Raw genomic sequence first — 23,197 nt, forward strand, 5'->3', positions numbered from 1 at the left:
CGCGAGGTGGTGAACAGGTGATAAAGACAGGGCACTCGGTGGCCCTGTGGTGGATGCTCAGGGCCCAAGCGGTGGATGATCAATTACCCTGATCAGGAGCTGGGCTGTAACTACCATTGAGGACACCGAGGTCCTGTCCTCTGTGTTTTTCTCACGTCCATTTTCGAAGCCCATATATTTAATTTCATTCTTTTAGCGAGAACATCTGTTGCAATTCATTTGGGAAGGGAGGGAACAGTCTTTAATATTTTCTCAAATTTAAGCCTAATCTCGAAGTGTATGTACTGCATTCACACCCTAAAATGCATCCTCAAATAAACAGCTAAATTAAATCAACCCACACCCCATCTCACCCCACCCCAAGCCGAGTCTTTTGACCTCAGTAATATTTTAGGTCCTGGTTACTCTCTCATCTGGACAAACTGGCACAGACTAGTTACGTTTCCATGGAATAAACTGGGCCAATGATAATTTTATGAGAAGTACTGTGTATAATGAATTATACCTTACTCCCTGGGTAGTACTGTAGAGGCAACAAGTTTGATCCCCAGGTGGGAAACTGCTTTCGTAGCCTTAAACAACCTTTAATAAATATCCAGCTCTGCACAATATGTTCTTTAAAAAGTCTGCAAAATCCTTAAATATTACATGGTAAATGTTGAGATAAATAGTATTGAACTGACTTAAGACATTCTTTGTAAGCCCTTGTTGTATAGCTGAATTGTATGTTTATAATTTCTTCTGTAGACCATTTGTAACCCTTCGCCAGTAGGCCAAGTCACCTTCTACACTAGTTGTACATCCATCCCATCCATTCTGTAGGACATGGGAAAGTGAACATCCATCCATCCATCCATCCATCCATCCATTATCTATACCCGCTCATCGTGGTCAGGGTCACAAGGGGTGCTGGAGCCTATCCCAGCGTGCATTGGGCGAGAGGTAGGATTATACCCTAGACAGGTCGTCAATCTATCGCAGGGCACACACACCATACCTATGGGCAATTTAGTGCATGTCTTTGGACTTCGGGAGGAAACCCGGAGTACCAGGAGGAAACCCATGCGGACACAGGGAGAACATGCAAACACCACACAGAAAGGCCCCAAGCCAAAATTCCAACCCCCGACCTTTTTGCTGTGAGGCGACAGTGCTACCCACTGCACCACCGTGCCACCCTGGAATGTGAACATGCTGAAGTATATATTTTCAAAAAAATTCTAAACCATGCTGCAGAGGAGGTCTGTAACTATATTAACTGCGGCAATGAATATTAAAAATGTATTGGATCATTTTGCAACCTTTCAAGCACCCAAATGTTATATCGTCCCCAATGCTCAGTAGGCTGCTGCAGCAGTTACACTGGGAAATTCTGAGCAGATGTTTCATTAACATTTCATAGCCTCCAAACTGTTATTCTTCCATGTAGTCGGCGAGGATTCAATTCATATTATGGATGTCACTTTTTATATATTTTCATATCTTTCTTTCTTTTTTTTTCTTTTTCTTTTTTTGGCTGCCTGGAGTTACTAGGTACGCTCTCAGAAATAAACAGTGTGGAGATACATTTTTGTTCTTTATGGAACAAATTTCCCAAAATTAACCCCGAAAGTGCAATAATGTTCTCTTTGGGCACTGAAAAGTACCTCTTACAAGTAAAAAAGAAAAAAGGTACAAATGAATTATCACCCCAGTGACACACGTTTGTACCTTCTTCATACCTTTTCTTCCCAGTGTAATAGCTTACTTGCTCATCATTTTACGCAATGTCTAGTCACCGCACAATTTTCACAACCTATTTTAGCTGCATGTGAAGCAAAATGTATTTCAGAGTTGAGTTTTTTTAGTTCTGTGTACTATGTAGGCTATGGAAGTTCTTACTGGAATTCTTCATTTCTAATTTTTTAATAATATGGAATTTCGGAATCTTTAAATTCAATTTATTTTCATTTTGTTTCTTAATGCAATTTATGTAATTGCTTATTTAATTCCTTGCATGAAGGCTACGTCACCTTAAATTACCCCAGGGAAAATCAAGTTATTCTGTTGTATTCTACGACTCTCGGTGCTGTGTAGGTATGGGGCATGCCGCCCCGCCAAGGCGTAGCATACCTGCCATCCCAAATCCACGTTGTCACCGTCTTGGACGTTTTAAGTGTTTGTGATTGGCTAGTGCCCCGCGGCTATTTGACAGACCCGCCTTTCTTGGCCACGTGCGATTGTTGCGAAAGTAACAACGGGCATAAAGTTCTGATTGTTCGGGGGTCAGGAAGCAGTAGGTCAGCAGAGGACATCTCGAGTGGAACAGTGCTACAGTGAGTCTATGTGCTGTAGCACGTGTGTGTGTGTGTGTGTCACTATTGCGTTAAACATATTCGACCTTAAAACTAACTCGTACGTTAACTTACGGTAGCCTACTTTTCGTTCGGATAGCGAGGTGGATACCGACGTCATCTTTTAGGCTACTTAATCGACTTTCGACGTAGCCTCCGCTATAAAACTAGTTGGCTATGCAATTAATGCTGCCTACGAAACAGAGTATGCTAATTGTGTAAATGGACTAACTTTCGCTAAGTTATCTACTCTTGATAGAATACACCTGATATGCTAGTTAGCTTGTTTCCTTTGCGTTCAAGTTTCGACAACATTGAATCTGTTCTGCTTTCACACTCGAACACGCCCTCCCGCTGTATTGGAACGGAGAATTAAAACTGAAATGACAGAAGCGTTAATGTGGTTGTTTCTTGTGCGCTTTTTGAGTTGGTAGGGGTCATACGCCAACTGCTCGAGTTTGCCAAGTTTCAGAAAAATGGAGGCACAATAGTTAGTGCCTGTTTAATGCGCACATTGTTTTTTTTCTTGTATTCTTGGAATGGTCTAGTTTCGGAATGTAGTTAGTTTGGATGTTTTTCAAGCTAATCAAATGTTTGATGTTATTATGCATTGTATATGCACATTGTTTCAAATGCATATTCATGGTAAAAAGCACAGTGTTTATTTTGGTAAAGGGCTTGTTGTGCAAAACAACAACAACAGTAATAATAATAAAGGATCACATTTATATAGTTCCCTTCATGATCACAAAGTGCTTTCCTGTAGGAGAAAGCAATCTGTCTGAGTTATATGGGTGCTTGACCGTACTTTGAATACGGTGTATTATACTTTGCCCTTCATTTTTTGCATCGATATCTGCTGTCGTCTTTGCCTGCTATCTGCGTTTTATGCCACCTCTGAACGGCCCTTTATCTGATGTCGTGCCCTGTCTCGCTGCCTTTATTATCTGATAGCCGGAAGAAAAATAGTCTTCAGGCAATGGGGTTACGCCGATAGACGCGGTAGATTAAAGTCCACGATTATAACCGTGATCCTTTGCCCCACTTCTATTTTGCCTACAAAAATTCCGCTACCCTGCCAGTACTTACTTAAGCCACGACCGCCGGTCAGCTGCTGCATAGCTGGCCCCTTTTTACTGTTCCTCCCACTTACAATTTAACCCCAAAAAAAAAACCCCACAGTCATTAGACTTGACATTTGCTGTTGCAAAGTGTCTGCGTTTTAAACCTTCTCCACGCTAAATCGCGTGCCGTCAAAGGTGCATGCGCCTGTCCAGTCGCGCATTTTTTATTTTTTGTTGTATGAGGCAATTCAGGAGAAAATTCATGTTTTATTCACCGCTGGTGTCCTGATTTGGAACAATTTGAGTGCAAAAGTGCCTTCTTGTTTTTGCTGCTGCATTCCTTAACTGTGTCCTATGACACCATTACTGTGCATAAAATGATGCCGTTGTCTCCCTGCAGTTGCACTTGGAAGAAATGGAAATGAAAAAAAATTGAACACGTGGAAGGGTATTTTGTTCGGTGTTTTCCTATTTAAGTTGCCAGTGTAGATCTATCTAGTGTAGTACAAATATAACAAAAAAAAAACTATTTATCTCAAGAGGTTGACATATTTTATTTAGTGTAAACTTGTCCATGGAAGAGATGCATCTTTCTGCAACAACAGAGTTGATTGGGACAGACAAGTATCATTTTGCCTTCTGCACAATATTTGGAACCATTTTCTTTTACTCAGAACTCAGAACTCCCTGAATATCAATGCAGTGCCTTGTTTGTGTTCCAATGATTTGATTTAAAAAAACTGCGGTTTCTTTTGAGAGGGGGTGCGCAACAAGGACTGATCCATTTCAGGATTTTGTGCCAACTTCTGCAGTTAATTATTTAATTAGCTAAATCACATCTTGATCTGAAATTCGTATAGGCACCAGTTACAGCCGCTAACTGAAAGTTTATTTTAAAGATTTTACTGTGCACAAGTGCAGGAGTGAATCAGCGTAGTTTATAGAGCTGTCAGAAAACTACAACTAAGGTAATTGGTTGTGACAAAAAGCAGCACACAGACCAGCCCTCCAGGACCAGAGTTGTGCACCCCTGCTTTAGAGTGTTATCGGACTCTCAGCAACTTCTTTGAATGCTTTGACTGAATATTTGACTGTTTGGTCTTCATTTTTCAGTTGATCGTCAACAAGGTGCACGGTGTTGGCAAGAATACCTATTAAAATCAGATGCGATTGATTTTTTTCTTACAGGACGAACAGAACGTGCAAAACATTGCTCAAAGAATTGTTGTGTTCACCAAGAACATGTCAGATTCCTTCCTCTACCTGGTTTAATATGTCGTCTGATTGCTTTTGTGAGCATTGCAATTGAACACAAATCGTATTATAATTAGTGAGACGATTGATCTCTCTCTCTCTCTCTCTCTCTCTCTCTCTCTCTCTCTCTCTCTCTCTCTCTCTCTCTCTCTCTCTCTCTCTCTCTCTCTCTCTCTCTCTCTCTCTCTCTCTCTCTCTCTCTCTCTCTCTCTCTCTCTCTCTCTCTCTCTCTCTCTCTCTCTCTCTCTCTCTCTCTCTCTCTCTCTCTCTCTCTCTCTCTCTCTCTCTCTCTCTCTCTCTCTCTCTCTCTCTCTCTCTCTCTCTCTCTCTCTCTCTCTCTCTCTCTCTCTCTCTCTCTCTCTCTCTCCGGTTCTGGCGTTCTGTTATCGGATAGATAAGATGGCGGAGGCTGAGAAGAGTCCTGAGGTCAGTGCGGCTGCAGAGGAACCAGAATCCATGGAGCAGCAGGTGAGGCACCTTTCACCCCACAAACGGGGATTAAATCCAGGGACACTCAGACCTGGCCCTCAGGGGGCCGGAAAGCACTGCTGGTTCTAATTCCTCCCCTCTAATCAGGACTGATTTTTAAACCTGGGACATGAGGTGAGTCAAACCTCTGGCCAATCAGTGGCATTAATCAATCAATTAGCTATCAGGAAGAAAGGAAATCTGGCTGTACTGCCGGCCTCGAAGGCCAGATGTGAGTATCCCCCTGGCCTAATTCCTCGCCTGTACAGTTATTTATTGGCATTTTCAGTTTGTCGTCACACTTTTGAAACTACAGTATGTTACTTTTGGAGGTCAGCACACCCAGTCTTGTAGACTATCAGGTTTCACATTCCCACATTTGCAGTATACAACTGATAAAAATATATTTCTGTGAACTCTACAATTTTCTTCTTCGTGCTTTGTACCCACGGATATAGTGCCAACAAAGTCTGAGATGGCATTTGCCAGTTATAGGTGGATTGGCATGGTATACCCCAGGAATGGAATACCCTAAAGGCCATTGCAACTCGGTGACCCCCAGAATGACCCTAAAGGTCATCTAGACAGAACCACCCACATAATGAACCATCAGAATGACCCTCAAGGTCATGTGGGATTGATCCTGAAGGTCGCTGGGAGAGAATAACCCCCTTAAGGACCCTCCAGAGATTATTACGTGGGTTCGGGTCTGGAGGCAGTTTGAGACAGTAGTGTGTGCGGTAAGCGTCGGTTGTTTGGTCGGTCGGTCGGTCAGTCGGGTCAGGTCGGGTTTGGTTCGAGGCGAGGCGAGCGCTCACGGTTCTCTGTGCGGCAGAGCGTGATGTCGCGGCTGGGGAACCTCCCCTTCGTCAGCTCGGCCTGCGGCATGGTGTCCAGCGCCTACACCACCACCAAGGAGGGCGTGCCGCTGCTGAGAGGGGTGATGGGCATGGCCGAGAGCGGCGTCCAGATGCTGGGCTCCGTGGCGACCTCCGGCTCCAAGCCGCTGCTGGACAGGCTGGAGCCCCAGAGTGAGTCCCGCCCAAAAAAGGAAAGCTTGTGCACATAGGCTGTTGTGCGTCACATGATCTTTAATCTTAGTGTATACACCAGTGGTCTCCAACCCTGGTCCTGAAGAGCTACAAGGTCTACTAGTTTTTTGTTTTCACCTTAAAATCAGCACCCAGTTGAGACCCAAGACACCAGGTGAGTTGAGTTAACGGCTCTAATTGATTCATGAAGTGCAGAGTTACTATGAAAACCAGTAGACCCTGTAGCTCTCCGGGACCAGGGTTGGAGACCGCCGGTATACACTGCTGTCTCAGGTCAGATCTGCCAGTGAGCATAGTGCAAGGACTGCACCATAACCTATGTGAATGCCAGAACAAGTACAATATGTGATGCAATATAATGAGTAATCTCTTGTAGTTTCTAGTAAGTTTTAGTCAGGGTGATGTTACAGTTTTATGTTTGAGTTGGCTGCATTTTACCACCGCCAACCGGAGCCCCACCCACGCAAAAAGAAGAAGCTGACAATAATCGGCTTATCGGCAAAGCACATCCCTGAAAGTTTGGAAAGTTCTAGAAGTGACCAAAAAAAACCTGTATTTCATTTAGAAGAATTTTGAATTTGAATTTGAATGTTTCTCTCTGTCTCTTTCTCTCTCTGTCTCTCTGTTTCTCCGTCCCTCCCTCCCTCCCTCTCTCTCTCTCTGTCTCTCTGTTTCTCCCTCTCTCTGTCTCTCTGTTTCTCCCTCCCTCCCTCTCTCTGTCTCTCTGTCTCTCTTGTTTCTCCCTCCCTCCCTCCCTCCCTCCCTCTCTCTGTCTCTCCCTCCCTCCCTCCCTCCCTCTCTCTGTCTCTCCCTCCCTCCCTCCCTCTCTCTCTCTGTCTCTCTGTCTGTATAGTTGCCGTGGTGAACGAGTATGCCATGAAGGGCCTGGACAAGGTGGAACAGAATATTCCAATCCTCCATCAGCCTGCTGACAAGGTGATTGAAACTCGCCGATTGGCCAGTGCCTGACCTCAGGTGCCTGGTGCCTGTGAATAAGGTGTACACACCCCCCCCCCCCCCCAAAACAAACGTACATGTCACCCCCCCAATGTGTTCACGTGAATTTGACGGCTAGCTCAAGCTAGCGTGCTCACGTGACTTAACGTTTGATTCTGAAGAGAAACTGCACGGCCACTCAACTCCGTCCGTCTTTCGGTTTTAAGGTTTCCATAAGTTTTAAGGTTCCGTAGTGCGACGAAGGCGTTAAGAGCGAATTATCTGTACGTTGAGGCTGACGGTATATCAGCGTATCTGAGATCTGTGGGTGTTTACCGCCCTGTGTCCTCATAGCTTCCTCTCCCGCCTAATCTTATGTTGTCGTCTGTGCGCTTTGGGAAGTTGCATAATTACGTGAAATAAACACATTTTATCAACTGCTGCTCAGCCAAGCCCCACAGATGCGTTCAATCATGAGCTGTGCGCACTGGAAAGCGTTTTTAGATTTTATTTTCCGTTTTTATTACAAAAAAATGACAAAAACAAAAAACAGAAAATCCTTTGTCTTGCAAATGTTAATATTCGTCACTTATTAAATAACTCAGAGCTTCAGTGAAATTATCACCCATGAGTGTGAACACTTCTGTGCTGTGTGTTTGTGCGTGTGTATGTGTGTGTACATTGTGTGTGTGTGCGTGGTGTGTGTACATGGTGTGTATGTGTGTGTACATGGTGTGTACATGGTGTGTCTGTGTGGTGTGTATGTGGTGTGTGTGTACATGGTGTGCGTGTGTACATGGTGTGTGTGTGTTTGTGTGTACATGGTGTGTCTATGTGGTGTGTGTGTATGTGTGTGTACATGGTGTGCGTGTGTACATGGTGTGTCTGTGTGGTGTGTATGTGGTATGTGTGTGTGTGTACATGGTGTGCGTGTGTACATGGTGTGTCTGTGTGGTATGTGTGTTTGTGTGTACATGGTGTGTCTGTGTGGTGTGTGTGTGTATGTGTGTGTACATGGTGTGTGTGTGTACATGGTGTGTACATGGTGTGTCTGTGTGGTGTGTATGTGTGTGTACATTGTGTGTGTGTGCGTGGTGTGTGTACATGGTGTGTATGTGTGTGTACATGGTATGCGTGTGTGTACATGGTGTGTGTGTGCGTGGTGTGTGTACATGGTGTGTATGTGTGTGTACATGGTGTGTATGTGGGGTGGATGTGGTGTGTATGTGTGTGTACATGGTGTGTGTGTTTGTGTGTGTGTGTGTGTGTGGTGTCTCTGTGTGGTGTGTATGTGTGTGTACATGGTGTGTATGTGGGGTGGATGTGGTGTGTATGTATGTGTACATGGTGTGTGTGTGCGTGGTGTGTGTACATGGTGTGTATGTGTGTGTACATGGTGTGTATGTGGGGTGGATGTGGTGTGTATGTATGTGTACATGGTGTGTGTGTGCGTGGTGTGTGTACATGGTGTGTATGTGTGTGTACATGGTGTGTATGTGGGGTGGATGTGGTGTGTATGTGTGTGTACATGGTGTGTGTGTGTGTGTGTGGTTTGTGTATGTGGTGTGTCTGTGTGGTGTGTGTGTGTACATGGTGTGTATGTGTGTGTACATGGTGTGTGTGTGTTTGTGTGTACATGGTGTGTCTGTGTGGTGTATATGGTGTGCGTGTGTACATGGTGTGTCTGTGTGGTGTGTCTGCGTGTGTACATGGTGTGTGTGTGTGTGTGTGTGTGTGGTGTGTCTGCGTGTGTACATGGTGTGTATGTGGTGTGTGTGTGTACTTGGTGTGCGTCTGCGTGTGTACATGGTGTGTCTGTGTGGTGTGTCTGCGTGTGTACATGGTGTGTGTCTGCGTGTGTACATGGTGTGTGTCTGCGTGTGTACATGTTGTGTCTGTGTCTCCCCAGGTGATGTCGGACACCGTGGGTAAGGTGTACCAGTCCGTCTCCGGGGCTAAGGAGGCCGTTACCGGGGCGGTGATGGGCGCCGTGGAGATGACCCGCGCGGCGGTGAGCGGGGGCCTGAACACCGTCATGGGGTCCCGTGTGGGCCAGATGGTCAGCAGCGGGATGGGCGTGGCCCTCTCCCACTCCGAAGACTGGGTGGAGCACAACCTGCCCCTGACCGAGAGGGAGCTCGGTGAGTGAGGGGGGGCGGGGCTAGAGCCAAACCTGAGATTATATCTATCCATCTATTCATCCATATAATTGAATTCTTCCGATACCAGTACGGTCCTGAAGTATTCCATGTAGGCCTCTGCGAAATTCCGTTTTCTTGTCGCTAACCAAAATGCACAGTCGTGAAAGAGGAAGAATTTTGTTCTGAGAATTGGTGAAAATGGCTTTTTCAGAACCCGCAGCAGTTCTAACTGGTGCCTGAAGGTTAAGGTTTTGTAAGTGTAGTATTTGATCCAGGTTTCTGGCTAGAGCTGCTAAACGCAGCGGTGATGGACGATGACACACGCGGTCGCACGGAGGCCTCAAACAGAGAGGCCCTTCGAACCGTCAGAAAAGCTTGAGTGTCTCAAGAGGTCACTGTGGTTTCGCTCTCAGCGTGAAAGCAAGTCCATCTGCTTTTTATTTGTTTGTTTTTTTGGTGTTGTCAGTACAGTCGGCAAAACGTCTTTTTCTCCCGGTAAAAAATATGGCCGCTGCAACTCGGCGTCATGACGACGGTGTCGTTCATCTATATTCAGTGCGATTTCCAGCCGGGCCCACATAAATCTCACTCCGTACTCCGAGGAACGGCCTGAAAATATCTGGCGGCGGGACCGTGCTCAGATATAACTGCTCATAACACCGGAGTTTCTCCCATCGACCCGATGACTTATTAATGCTGCTGTTCTTTTTCCAGCGTCGTGAGATAAAAGACAGCGGTGGATATGTAACGCTGCTCTTTTTACGCTGAAAGGGACTTGCTCAGGTCGATGACACTCGTGTTTTTTTCCTTCAGCGGCAGTGGGAGTCATCCAGGACTCGCGGCATCAGTACACCTGCACAGGTGTTCAGAAGAATAGTTTTTAAAAAAACATATTTATTAATTTGTTTGGGATACACACGCAATTAAGCACAATCACAGAGCAGCGTTCACAGCACTGTATGCGTGTTCGTTTCCAGCAGCAGTGTCTTAATGTCCTTTATGGATTGCTTACACTGCAAAAACTAAAACATAAGTCAACAAATACTCATCCATCCATTCATTACCTACACCCGCTTATTCCAGGTCAGGGTCACGGGGGATGCTGCAGCCTATCCCAGCATGCATTTGGCAAGAGGCAGGAATACCCCCTGGACAGGCCGCCAATCTATCGCAGTCTTGTATTTAGACCTAAAATCTTATTTCTATTACTTTATTTTTGCTAAATAAGACAAAAATATTGCCAATGAGGTGAGCCAGATTCAAGACATGTTTTTGCAGTGTATCTATCCCTTCATACTTCACTCATGTGGCATGCATCTCTAACATGGCACTGGTTTGACTTTATAGCTGTTCTAGTCTCTGTCTCATGTGGTGGGTGGTCTTCTATGTTAAGTGCACCTATTGGAAGTCATTTTGTATGTGTCTGCTAAATGTTGAAATTGTATCTAGTAACAGGACATGGTGACACATCCTTCCCTGCCCTTCCCTGACCCCCCGCCCCCCCCCCCCCCCCCCCCCCCCCCCTTAGCTGCCCTCGCGGAACCCGCGCCCGACGCTGAGGGTGTGGTCCAATCAGCAGGGAGCTCCAGCCCCAGCAGCTACTTTGTGCGCCTGGGCAAGCTGTCCTCCAAGGTGCAGGAGCGCGCCCTGGAGCAGTCCCTGGCCAAGGCCCAGCGGGCCCGGGACGTCACCCGCTCGGCCGCGGCCCAAATCGGCAGCACCCTGGACCTGCTGGAGGGCGCGCGGGCCACCCTGGCCACCGCCAACGCCCACCTGGGCGGGGCCTCGGAGCAGCTGCAGCAGCGCTGGGCCGAGTGGCAGCAGGCCCTGCCCAGGGAGAGGGAGGAGGAGAAGAAGGAGGGACAGGGAGGGGAGAAGAGCGAGGGGGACCAGGGAGAGGTAGGAGAGACCGCAGGTTTAGACCCTCGGTTACTTATGGTGAACCTCAGCTCAACTGTCTTAGCTCCTTTACCCCTTGAACTGTCACCTTAACTCATTAAGCTGTGACATCACAAATTAGTGTTTAGAATGTCCTTTGCTGAACAATCTAATGCTGATGTAACAATCACGACTGGTCATTGAAAACAATGGCTTTCTAGAACACTGTCTTGGAATTTTGAAAAAAAAAAAAAACATTCCAAAAGGGCCTCCTCTACAAAAGGGTTAAAATCAGTGACCGATTCAGACCCAGGCAACCAGGTGAGGTGAGGCAACGGTTATTGGCTGTTTCAGTTTGAGCAGTGAAGCTCTGATTGACAACAGAAACTGCACACCCTGCTGCCCCCTGGTGGCGGGAGCAAATATTTCTGGTTTAACTCATTATTTTGCATGTACTCTTTACATGCTGAGAACCAGATTAGCAGGTTTAAAAGCTCATATAATGGGAGATGTGCCTTTTTTTTTTTAGTTACAAATACTGAGGATTGCTTTCTAGAGCTCACTGCCAACATGATGTCATTGACAAGTATGGTCTTGTGTAGACCTGCGAAGTTGATACCACCTGTTCTTGTGAGTGCAATGTTGCAGACAGAAAGTCCAGCAACGTGAAAACTGGAGATGAAGGAATGGCATTGTGTGTGTGTATGTGAGTGTGTGTGTGTGGTCACCCTGTCAGTATAACACACCACATGTACCCTTGTGTGTGTGTGTGTGTGTGTCTATGCGAGTGTGTGTGTGTGTGTGTGTGGACACCCTGGCAGTATAACACACCACATGTCCCCCTGTGTGTGTGTGTGTGTGTGTGTGTGTGTGTGGACACCCTGGCAGTATAACACACCACATGTACCCTTGTGTGTGTGTGTGTGTCTATGCGAGTGTGTGTGTGTGTGTGTGTGTGTGTGTGTGTGTGGACAGCCTGGCAGTATAATACACCACATGTCCCCCTCTGTGTGTGTATGTGTGTGTGTGTGTGGACAGCCTGGCAGTATAACACACCACATGTACCTTGTGTGTGTGTGTGTGTGTCTATGCGAGTGTGTGTGTGTGTGTGTGTGTGGACAGCCTGGCAGTATAACACACCACATGTCCCCCTGTGTGTGTGTGTGTGTGTGTGTGTGTGTGGACACCCTGGCAGTATAACACACCACATGTACCCTTGTGTGTGTGTGTCTATGCGAGTGTGTGTGTGTGTGTGTGTGTGTGGACAGCCTGGCAGTATAACACACCACATGTCCCCCTGTGTGTGTGTGTGTGTGTGTTTCCAGCAGCTGGAGTGGCGGGCCCTCTCCATGGTCCGGGGCCTCAGTGGGCAGGTGCAGGCCGCCTGCTCCGGGGTGGTGTCCAGCGCTCAGGGGCTCCCTGGAGCCGTGCAGGAGCAGCTGGCCAATGCCCGTCAGGTGGCCCAGGAGCTGCACTCGTCCCTGGGCAACACCAGCACCCTCTCCCCCCACATCCTGGAGCAGACTCGACTCCACCTGGCGCAGGTATACACCTGCACTGACCGCACCTGTCTCACTTCTGTCTCGCTTAATGTCACTCGTCCTGCCTTGGGCGGCAGTGTAGTGTAACGGGTAAAGAGTTGGTCTCATAACCGGAAGGTCACAGGTTTGATTCCCATATAGGAACAGTGTCACTGTACCCTTGAGCAAGATACTTAATCTGCATTGCTTAAGTACATATCCAGCTGTGTAAATGGATTCAAAGTAAATGCTGTGTAAAAATAGTGAAAGTCGCTCTGGATAAGAGCGTCTGCTAAACGCCTGTAATGTAATGTAATGTTGAAAAAAGGCCAGGGTGCATTTTGAGGAGGCGTCTCAGGGTAGGAGTGCTGGGGGTGTTTCACGAAGCACCATTACTGAGTTACCGGGGTAACTGCGCTGACTAAAACCCGGAAAAGCTGCTTTTACTTCAGTCCACGTTCCACATTTGGTAGTGTTCCGGGTTTTACTCAGTACAGTTATCCAGCTAACTCCGCAATCCTGCTTCCTGAAACGAGGCCCTGATCAAATCGGCAGCTTTGCCTTGTAGCTCACGCTGGATCAGGTCAGTATACGGACGGGCGATACCTAACCCTGTATCGGTACTCCTGCTCTCGAGCTACTTTATAAACAAGGGCCTGAGTCACACCCGCTAACATTAGCTGCCTCACATACTGTATGTGGTTTAGATTGTGTGAATTTCGGTCTGGTGTATTTTTAAAAATTATTTTTTCCCCCCACAGGTTCAGCGTTCTCTCGACGGCGTGACAGAATACCTTCTCAACAACACCCCCCTCAACTGGCTGGTGGGGCCATTTGCACCTCAAATCACGGAAGGTGGGGAGGGGGAACCTGGAGATAAGGACATCCCTAAAAATCAGTGAGCGGTAAATGAGCACTGAAAGGAAAGAGGAAACATGGTAACACTTCACAATGAGGCCACATGATATGCCATTAACTAATGTAGTTGTTGGCATGAATTCATGATGTATAAATACATTAAGCATGAAATTCAGTTGGTAGTTTACAAATACATTAACTATTAGTTAATTAACTATTAATGTATTTGGTACATGATTATTTTAAACATTAGCAAAACATAGGGTAAAGTTAAAATTAGTTAATCATTATCAATTGAATTAACTGTTTTTTTTTTCCAACCCCAATAAGAATTGCCATAATCTAATGTAGTTGTTAACATGAATTAATGATGTACATTAACAAAGCTGTACAGATTAACTTTTCGGTAGTTAGTATTTAGCAACTACATTAGTTAATGCCAGGTCATGTGACCTTATTGTGAAGTGTTACTGGAAAAATATCTGATGACTGCACATCCTGTTCTTTTTCAACAAAGACTGTGTCAGCTTGAATGTTCTGTAATACGTTGCATATAATTGTCTAAGAGGTAATATAATATGTACTTATAAAAGTCTGCAAAAATAGATATAATAAAAAATTTAAAAGGCTCATATTCATTTTTCAGCAATGTAGTTATTTTTATGATATAGGGTCTGTTGACGGCTGCAGATACAGTATGTGTAAACATTGTCATTAGTCATTTGTGAAATTGAATATTGCCATTTTGTTTTTAATGGAAAAAAGGAATTCACTTGAACAGAGTTCATACTCTCGCAGACAAAAACACAGCACAGGCTCGGGTTTATCGTCATTTGTCTATTGTGTCTCAGCTCCAGAAGTATTTAAGTCAGGAGTAAGTCAAAGCTTTTCTCTATTAGTACTCTGGAAATAAGCCTGTTGACAATTGTATGTGTGGTGTTTGCCTATCTTTTACACTCCAACAGATTGGCTGGGTGTTGTACTATGTGCGTGTGTGTGTGTGCGCGCATGATCCCTGATTTGAGGTAATTTCTCACTGCTATTAATGTAAAAAGAGAATGTAGTTTCCCTTACCTGATGTGTTCACCTGTGATTAAAGAAATACCCTAATTAAAACGGGTCAAAGCTTCTGTCTCTTCCCTGTTTGGTCCTTTAATTCATAATTACATAAGTTGGACACTGCACGTGATATTGAAGAAGGTGCAAATGCAGCTTGCTAGAGCAAATATTTCTATTCTCAAGCAGCATGAGCTCGGGAAAGGACGTGCAAGGTTGCAACAAACTGACATGTAACTAGAGTGGATCTGTCAGTAAAAAAAGACCAGGTTAAAACCTAGTATATGGTTGGACCTAACACGTGATCCGGCCGACCAATGGTGTAACTTCATAACTCGGCCGACCAATGGTGTAACTTCATCACTCAGTCACAGACACTCCGCTGTTGCGGTCCAACCAAAAATGGTCTTCGCGCCAAATTACAGTAGCAATACTTGACCTCTAGGGGGCGATTGTGGGGGGGAAACATTTACTGAATGTTGAAGAGGCATCACACAGGTAATACAGGTAGGGAGAAATAAATAATAAAGTAGGCAGAATATATAATGAAATGGTTGACGTAGAACTGTTTTATGTTGTTTGCAAAAAAGGAAAAAATATAGATTAAGAGCAAATTGAGGAATTTATCAAATTACTGTACAATTATACAATGAATACATATATTGTTGCTACAGAGCCTAAACTGTTTGGTAGCCTACAATGCCACATTTTTTAGTTTATCTCGGCAACTGAAACAAATAGAAAAGACGCGAAACCTTTTAACTTTCTGCGTGCAGAAACACCAACCCACCCCACAATACAACTTAATTGAATATTAACTGACATCGGTTCGGTGAAACCATTTTACACACACCTTACATCTCACCTCGTCAGGATTAGCTAATTACTAAATTATGATTACACGCTGTCTGCATAGGAAATCTGTTGGGTTACTGTACTGTTGAGTTTGGTAACTTTTGTCCACGGTGCCTGTAGGCTATCTGGTCTGGCATACCTGTGTCAACCTTTTTCTTTTCTTTCACATTTTGGGGATGGAAAAATAGTGTTCATTCCGGGGACTGAAGTGTACCAGTTAATCAAATTTTTTTTTTTGGGGGGGGGGGGGTCGGGGGGTCGGGCTCTGCGTCTACACCCGTCCGGTTTTCCCGTTACAGTTGCTGTGAACAATAGCGCATATAACCCAACTGCTGACGTCACGGCTCGTTGTTTGGAATGACTACTTGGGTCTGGGGCTGGGGGAGGCCGCGCACAGAACCGGGGGCAGATTAGCCGTAGCTAGCTATATAGCTAACATTTAGCTAACATTAACGTATTCTGCTGAAGATCAAGGTCGACGACAGCCTCGGCTCTAGCGATAACAGGTACTGTAGATAGAATGTAAAACCTCTGACTCTGTTTTTGAGGATATGGAAAAACTATCTTCTGCCAAAAACAATAGTCTCTGCATATCTTCTCTAGTCTACCGCCATGTTTCCGTATCTTAACTGCTAGCTAGCCAGATCGTAAGCTTGTTAGCTATCTTTAGCTAACTTAACTCGGCTGAAAACAATAGACTAGCTACCCAACTAATCTTAGTATATTTTCACAACGAGGCTAGTATAACTACCTAATTTTATCAAACCAGCTAAAAAATAATAATACGGTTGCTAGTTCGCTTGCTAACTAGTTGGCTACATAAGTCTGAAGATGTGTTTAAGTTGACCTAGGAAATAGCTTCAGCTAGCTAGCTGTGTAACGTTATTTGTTTGCCTCTGATGTGATGCCAATCTCAAGAAGCAGTTTTTCCCGTATGTATACAAATGTGAAGTACCTACTGTGTGTGAACGTTGCCTATCTAGAGGTGGATGTATTATTGGCTAACTACACATTATGTTTATTGTTTATGGCTAGTTGTACGTTACCAAACTTGGCGAACAGACAATCGTCGTGGTTGATTGTCCCAGCTTGCAAACAATAGCTATACTTATCGCAGGCTGCCTGTCAGCTAGCTAGGTATAGTTAGTAAGCTTGTCAGTGTTAGCCAAGTTAATATTAGTTCGGTAGACTAGTCTTAACGTTAAAATATTTATGAACAAGATTTATGAAAGGCAGAGTAGATACGGCGAGCTTCCGCTAGCTGACTTCATAATAGTAATTGGTAGACTACCAAAATAACCTAACAGAGCTATTTAGAGAGGAAGTTGGATGATTACATTACATTACATTACATTATAGGCATTTAGCTGACGCTCTTATCCAGAGCGACTTACAACAGTGATTAGACTTGTGTTCTTCGGGTTCTACTGGCTAGCAAGCTACCATTTCTAGTCAGTTATAGATTAGATAGCGAATAGCTCAAATTCATCAGTTGGTTGCTAGTTGGGTGTCTAGGAGGAAGGGCAGAATTGTGGAGGGTGGGGGTGGTGTTGGCTTGTGTTGTTCGTTTGTGTAGCGAGTTGATGTTTCCTGGCTCTACTTCATTCCCTTAATTGGTTATTATGGGTATTCAATATACGCTTCCTCGGACACACACGTAAATTTGTTAGTCAGCTGGTTTGACAGACCCCGAGAGACCTCAGACTGCAGTACCGCTTTGTCTTATAAGATGTGTTGCTATGTTAGCTGGTTATCGAGTGCAGTAAGTCCCGCCCCTCGCCAGGGTTGGCTCGCTTCCGCAATGTAAAAAGGTAGCTTACCTTGATTGGTCAGTTACCGACGAAAAACTTGTGAACTAGAAACAAAGGACCGCAAAGGCAAAACAAGTAACTCGGTGGAGTAACATTAACTAAATTATAAGCAGCAGCTTCCGTTAGTTGTTTGAAGCTGTAAAGCCATGTTGATTGAGTTTTTTTTTGTGGCATTCACTAAAATATGATCCCCTGTTTTCAGGACTGTCCTCCCTCACCTCTCCGCCCTTCCCTGTCTGCGAGTATGGCTCAGGAAACAAACCAGACACAGGTGCCAATGCTGTGCACCACGGGCTGTGGTTTCTACGGTAACCCGCGCACCAACGGCATGTGCTCAGTCTGCTACAAGGAGCACCTTCAGAGACAAAAGGGAGGGGGTCGTGCCAGCCCCCCAGGTAGGTAGGGGAGCGGTGACCTGGTGGGTTGGTTGGGGGGGGGGTGGGGGTGGGGGGCATGCTTGGAGCGGGACAGAGAAGTAAACATTTTTATCTACCAGCCGACGACAGATGTGGATTCCTGGAACTTGTTAAGCTAGTTGTTCGAGGCTTTAGCTGTAATAAATCACCGCTCGAGTGCAATTTGCATGCATGACTGTGCATTCATGTGCACATAAAAGTATATAATTTGTTTTTGTACTTTTTGCGGTTTTTGCCTTCGGTAACACCTCAGTGTTTGTTCCCGGCAGTCGCGGCAGCTCCCGCGGTGTCCCCGGCAGCGGCTGGTGTTTCCGTGGAGACCGCACCCGACCCCAGCACAGATGGATTCACCAAATCCGAGGAAAGGAAGTCCAGGTATGGGGCGTTGACCTTCCGTGGTAAACATCAGGCCTTGTTAACTCCGCGCGTCTCCGGGGCCCCCGCTGCTCAGCTTTATCGCTAAACGTTGCCCTCCTTCCGTGAGGGTCCATGAGCTCTTTGTGTGTGTTTAGTGACACATCCGAAGCCGTCTCCGAGTCTGAATCTGGCTGCGATATTCGGTGTTCAGAAAGTCCGTAATTCACGCATTAGCAGGAAGAATTGCATCCCTGATACTTGAGACAGTTGGAGGGAAAAAAAAACAAGCGAGATTGACATTGACCCTGCTGATGATGCTCAGCATTGTTCTGGAGGTGATCTTCTTTAAGTTGAACATTGGATGCAGCTGGTCCATGACAAACAGTGCGCGTAACTAAGAGGTTGCGGTACGTTTGCATTACAATGGCGTTTATTTTTATCCATTTGTACAGCTGGTTGAGTGCCTTCCACAGGGGTACAATGGCAGTGTTCTACCTGGGAAACAAACCTTTGTGTTAGAAGGCCAGTTCCTTACCCATTATACTACTCTGCCACCTTCTGTTTGCTAGTTAGATTCCCAACTGAAGCACTGCTGTTGAGCTCTTGAGCGAAGAACTTCGCAGGAATCCAGTTCTGCAGTAAATATCCTGCTGGATAAATTGATACTACATAATGGAAGTGTAATCTGTGTGAGCCGTTCTGCGTTAGAGCCTCTCTTAAAGGCCATAAGTGTAACAGTGTTTAACGTAAATACTTAATGCAGGGCTCCCACGTGTCCTGGAAAACCTGGATTTTTTTTTGAAATGCAATTTTCCAGTCATGTAAAATGAGTAAATAGCTTAAATCCCCTGAAAAATAATTAGTTGTCCTGGAAAATGTTTTTTTTTTTTTTAGTGTAACCTTTTTGGCCAAAACTACTGATGCCCTGGTCTGCGATAGGGCAGGGGGATGTTGCAATCTCACCTCTTATCCAGAATCACACACCCCCCCCCCCCCCCCCCCCGATATATTATTGATGTGGTAGTGTATTGAAAACGGTGGGAACCCTGCTGATTACCTGATTCCCGGCTTGTAGTTCTCCCAGCCCAGTCACCCAGCAGATGATAGCCATGAGCCTGTCCCAGGACAGCGGGACCACCGACTCGGACCGAGCGGAGGAGGAAGAGGAGGGGACTTCCAAATCTACAGGTGAGAGAGAGCCGCGTTCCTCCTGATCCGCCGTGTCTCCGGTGAGGCGTTTGGTCCCGCGAAATTTCACGTTTTGTCGTCTGCTTGTTTTCTACCTTCGTTTCTTCCGACGAGAAAAGCGGAGACTGTCCTGTGAAGAGAGAAGCTTTTTTTTTTGCCAATGAATTCCTCTACTTTCTTACCTTACACTTTCGTTTCATTTGAAGGCAAAGGGTATTGGAGTTTACAGTATTGAACAGCTGCTGTAATCTCCATTGGAGGAATCCTGCCCGGTTTCCTTGGTGCCATGTGCATTAGCCCTGTTAAAATAAAGCATTGCATTTGGACGTGCCTTTCTTTGCTCTGCGCTGTAGCCTGCCAACGGCGTTAGCGTCCTTAAAAATAGGGCCCTAAGTCTTTTTCTCCCAGGGAAAGTGTTAGTGAGGCAGGTCAAGCTCTCGCTAAGTCTGCGACAGGTTGGCGACTTGGCGTGTCTATTCAGATGCTTTCAGTTGGATTAACTTGCTCAGGTCCGCCCGTGCTGTTTAAGTACGCCTGCGTAGGTGAATGAGAGAGTGGTTTGAAACAGAGTTATTCCTTTTTTTTGGGGGGGGGGGCAGCAGGAGTCATGTTTATCCGAAAGCAAGCTGGCTTATTGCACCAACTGTTTATGCAAACCAGGGAAAATTAGCTATTTGTTTTGTGTCATGCTCAAATCCAGCTTCCTTATGTGGGGGGGGGGGGGGGCAGTACTTAATATAATCAGATATAAATATATTTAGATATTAAATGTATCATGTTCACCATATTTTTACCATATTTATTTATTGACAGTGTAGGTGATGCTGGATAGTTCTTCAGAAAATGACCCACTTGACACTTGAGTTGGCTATCGACATCCTGTTGGATTTTCTTTGCGTGGATCTTTGTTATGTTTAGTACTCCAGCTTGGATGCGTTTGCCCGTCTCGGTTTCGCGTTCGTCTTGGTGCTGAACGTGCCTGGAGCGAACAGCTCAGCGTCTGTCGGGCGCGGACGGGATTACCGGTCGCGCGTTGAAGCTACGCCCTACGGGGGAGTCTCTGCTTAGACCCAGTTTACATGCGTTTTGGCTTTTAAAAGCTTACACGTGTCGTTCTAAAAGCGAATGAACGCCGTGTCTCTAATCTCAGGAACGGTGTATTCCGCGGTGCTTTCTCAACAAAAAGACGGGATTCGGAACAAGCCCAGGGTCCTGTTTCACAAAGCAGGATTACTATAATAGACTGGATAACAGCACAGAGTAAAACCCGGAACCCTCCCGAATCTGGAACGTGGACTGAAATAAATACAGCTGTTCCGGGTTTTACTCGAGGCGCAGCTATCCGGCTGACCGGTGATTGGTGAAAGACCCCCCTGGTAGTAACTCTTTGATCTTCGTCTCTTCACCCCACAGGGCTGGCCCTGGAAGCCCCCCAGCCCTCCTCGGACGGGGACCAGACCCCGGACAAGAGCAAGAAGAAGAACCGCTGCTTTACCTGCCGGAAAAAAGTGGGCCTCACGGGTGAGAACCGAAAACAGCCAATGAGAGCGCAAGCTGCCATTGGTGGGGGCGGGGGGGACAGGGGGAGGGGCTAATTTGTGTAACTTTCCTTTAGACGCAGTTGGAAATTCTGCCTCTGTTCGCACCGGGGATATGAATCCTTACTGCTTATATCAAAACTGAATGAATAAAAAAACCAGCCTCGCAGAGACGGAGTTCTGTGTCTTCTGTAGCGAGTGCAGTCTTGGCAGGAAGTCTTTCCGCTCTCTCTCTCTCTCTCTCTCTCTACTTCAGGTGGCAGTGTATTAGATGTGTAAGCCTGCCTGTAATTTATGACAGATCTGCGGGGAGGGCTGCATTACTCCCGCGTGAATAATAATCCCCCGCTCGATGACCGCTGGCTCCCGGGCGCCTGGTCCCCCGTGCTTTCGTTGTTAATTTCCCCAGCGACTGCGTTGTGGCTACGGTTCCAAAAAAATAAAATAAAATAAAAACGTGTTTTTTTTTGTTTTTTTTTCTCCGGAAGAAAAATATGAAAGCCACAATGCTGTCGTTAGTCACTCCCGGCCCTCTTCGTAGTGTTTCTTTTTTGGGGGTTTTTTTTTTTTTGGTGCCGTCATTAAGAAGTCTGGAGGGTTTGTAAAATGCGTGTTGCTTGCTGAGGGTATGTACAAGGCAAGATCTTGGCTGCGTTTACCTTTTGAGAGTTTTTCGCTGTCCCATTCTGCGGCCGGGTAATCAGCCTATTCAAACGGACCGACTGTCTCTGGCAGATATTAGGCGTTAAAGGATGCATGATCCTGAGCGAGGTGCTTTAAAACATTTTTTAAAATTTTGGTTACGGCAGTGAAAAGCACCTCGCTAATTGTCCTGGACGAAACTAAACCAAACAGATTTCCGATCTCTCGCCCGTGGGTGATGCTCTGGGTAGACTGGCAGTCCAGCGTGCCAGATGTGATGTGAAAATGGCTGCTTTAATTGTTCTTCCGTCTGAAATGAAACCTTTTTAATTGAAGTGTTTTTTTAATATAAAACTCTCTGAGTGAGTGCTTTGCCCTGCTGTTCTACCCGAAATGTCTGTTAATCTCAGCTCGTAATCATAAAACTGCCAGTGCATGAAGCCAGGTAGTTTTAAAAACACGCCCCTGTTCAGTCATTTTTTTGGGATATTTCATTTCTCAGAATGTTCTGTTCGTAGTGTGTGGGCGTGATGGGTAATTTATTTGCATAGAAGGCAGTGGTGCGAAATGTCCTTCATTTAATTGAGCGCTTGATTGCGGTTTAACCTCGTGTGCCGGACTCGCGCAGTGCCTGCGTTCGGTCTGAAGGACCGCGGCGTCTCTGGAGTGCCTGTCTGTGGGGGGGGGGGGGGGGGGGGGTTTGTGGGGAGCGCTGCGGAGATAGCTGCGCCCCGGAACGCCGTGTCGAGCGAGCGGCGTGGAACGCGTCGGTCCCGATCCGGCTCGGGCGCTGCCGTCTTCGTTTTTCTCTGTCCTTATCTTTTCTTTCTTTTCTTTTCTTTTTTTCCAACGAGATAAAATCCCCTCCGCTCCTCTGTCCTTGTGATGCAAATTTCTGTGTTTTTTTTTTTTTTTTACTTTGCCGGAGCTCTGGACGCATCGGAACCGCTTTGGTACGTTTGTTAACCCTTTGCGGTGTGAGATCACAGGCATGCGATCGGTGATCAACATTCTATTGCTGATGTCACAATCACCGCTGGCAACTGAAAGCAGCGGAGTTCTAGAACACTGACTTAGAATTTTGAAAAGAGATTCCAAAAAAGAACCTGCTTATATAAAAGAGGGTTAAGTTGCCATGGAGAGAGGCCAGAAACGCCAGCCTCAGTCTGACTCTTGTCTCCTTGTTTCCAGGCTTTGACTGTCGCTGCGGCAACCTGTTCTGCGCCATACATCGCTACTCGGACAAACATGACTGTCCCTATGACTACCGGGGGGCCGCGGCCGCCCGCATACGCAAGGAGAACCCCGTCGTGGTGGCCGAAAAGATCCAGAAATTGTGAGGGGGGGGTGGGGGCGGGGGTCAGGGGGAGGGAGGAGGGACCAGCGTCATCAGAATCCATTCTGATGAGGGAGTTTGGATCAACAGTGGTGGGGAGCAGTAACTGATGAAATGACACTTTTTTTCCCCCAGTTGTTCATTGTAGAGGAGGGAGAGCTGGGGGTGTGGTCAAGTCAATACGGCCCCTCCCAGTCCCCCCTCCCTTAAATAGCCCCGCCCTCTTCTCTCCTTGAATGATTGAGCAAATGTGCGAGTGACAATGTGTGTTGACTGATATGAAAGGAGGGGCAGAGCTGGGTTTGATATTTTGGGCATTTAAATTCACTTTTGTCATTTTAGAAACTTTTTCTTTTTTTTCCCAAATTTTTTTTCTCCTTCAAACAAGGTATGTTTTTATTTTTACATTCCCTGAGTATGATTTTGGGGGTTTAAACTGTTTGAATGACAAGGGAAACTACACATTTACAGTGTATAAAACCACATGGGTTGTG

At 46.0% G+C, this 23,197-nt stretch overlaps 2 protein-coding genes across 4 annotated transcripts; both read left to right on the forward strand.

Moving 5' to 3' along the window:
• Window positions 1-2,185: 2,185 nt before the first annotated feature.
• plin3 (perilipin 3) lies at window positions 2,186-14,634 on the forward strand. Of its 3 annotated transcripts, none has more exons than XM_035415932.1 (8): window positions 2,186-2,315; window positions 5,046-5,119; window positions 5,955-6,150; window positions 7,025-7,107; window positions 9,017-9,248; window positions 10,777-11,147; window positions 12,452-12,670; window positions 13,408-14,634. In XM_035415932.1, the coding sequence occupies exons 2-8, from the start codon at window positions 5,051-5,053 to the stop codon at window positions 13,546-13,548; spliced, it is 1,311 nt and encodes a 436-aa protein (XP_035271823.1). In that variant the 5' UTR covers window positions 2,186-2,315; window positions 5,046-5,050; the 3' UTR covers window positions 13,549-14,634. The 3 variants fall into 3 exon arrangements, with proteins under 3 accessions (XP_035271823.1, XP_035271825.1, XP_035271824.1); XM_035415934.1 differs by having other exon boundaries at window positions 12,455-12,670; XM_035415933.1 differs by having other exon boundaries at window positions 2,200-2,315; window positions 5,051-5,119.
• A 1,044-nt stretch (window positions 14,635-15,678) lies between these two features.
• On the forward strand, window positions 15,679-22,731 carry zgc:77486 (uncharacterized protein LOC405808 homolog). The gene is made up of 6 exons (XM_035415979.1): window positions 15,679-15,921; window positions 17,429-17,621; window positions 17,912-18,017; window positions 19,075-19,187; window positions 20,601-20,708; window positions 22,559-22,731. Exons 2-6 carry the CDS (start codon window positions 17,471-17,473, stop codon window positions 22,705-22,707), a joined length of 627 nt encoding a protein of 208 aa, XP_035271870.1. The 5' UTR covers window positions 15,679-15,921; window positions 17,429-17,470; the 3' UTR covers window positions 22,708-22,731.
• The last annotated feature ends 466 nt before the right edge of the window (window positions 22,732-23,197 follow it).

This window comes from Anguilla anguilla, chromosome 4 (assembly GCF_013347855.1).
Source record: "Anguilla anguilla isolate fAngAng1 chromosome 4, fAngAng1.pri, whole genome shotgun sequence".
NCBI classification, from domain to species: domain Eukaryota; kingdom Metazoa; phylum Chordata; class Actinopteri; order Anguilliformes; family Anguillidae; genus Anguilla; species Anguilla anguilla.

Bases quoted from the DNA above. Each gene is read 5' to 3' on its own strand.
- zgc:77486 (XM_035415979.1), top strand. From the start codon at position 17,471: ATGGCTCAGGAAACAAACCAGACACAGGTGCCAATGCTGTGCACCACG. The intron at 17,622-17,911 runs GTAGGTAGGGGA...TGTTCCCGGCAG, and splicing joins GGGTCGTGCCAGCCCCCCAG to TCGCGGCAGCTCCCGCGGTG. The intron at 18,018-19,074 runs GTATGGGGCGTT...CCCGGCTTGTAG, and splicing joins TCCGAGGAAAGGAAGTCCAG to TTCTCCCAGCCCAGTCACCC.
- plin3 (XM_035415932.1), top strand. From the start codon at position 5,051: ATGGCGGAGGCTGAGAAGAGTCCTGAGGTCAGTGCGGCTGCAGAGGAA. The intron at 5,120-5,954 runs GTGAGGCACCTT...TCTGTGCGGCAG, and splicing joins CAGAATCCATGGAGCAGCAG to AGCGTGATGTCGCGGCTGGG. The intron at 9,249-10,776 runs GTGAGTGAGGGG...CCCCCCCCTTAG, and splicing joins CCTGACCGAGAGGGAGCTCG to CTGCCCTCGCGGAACCCGCG.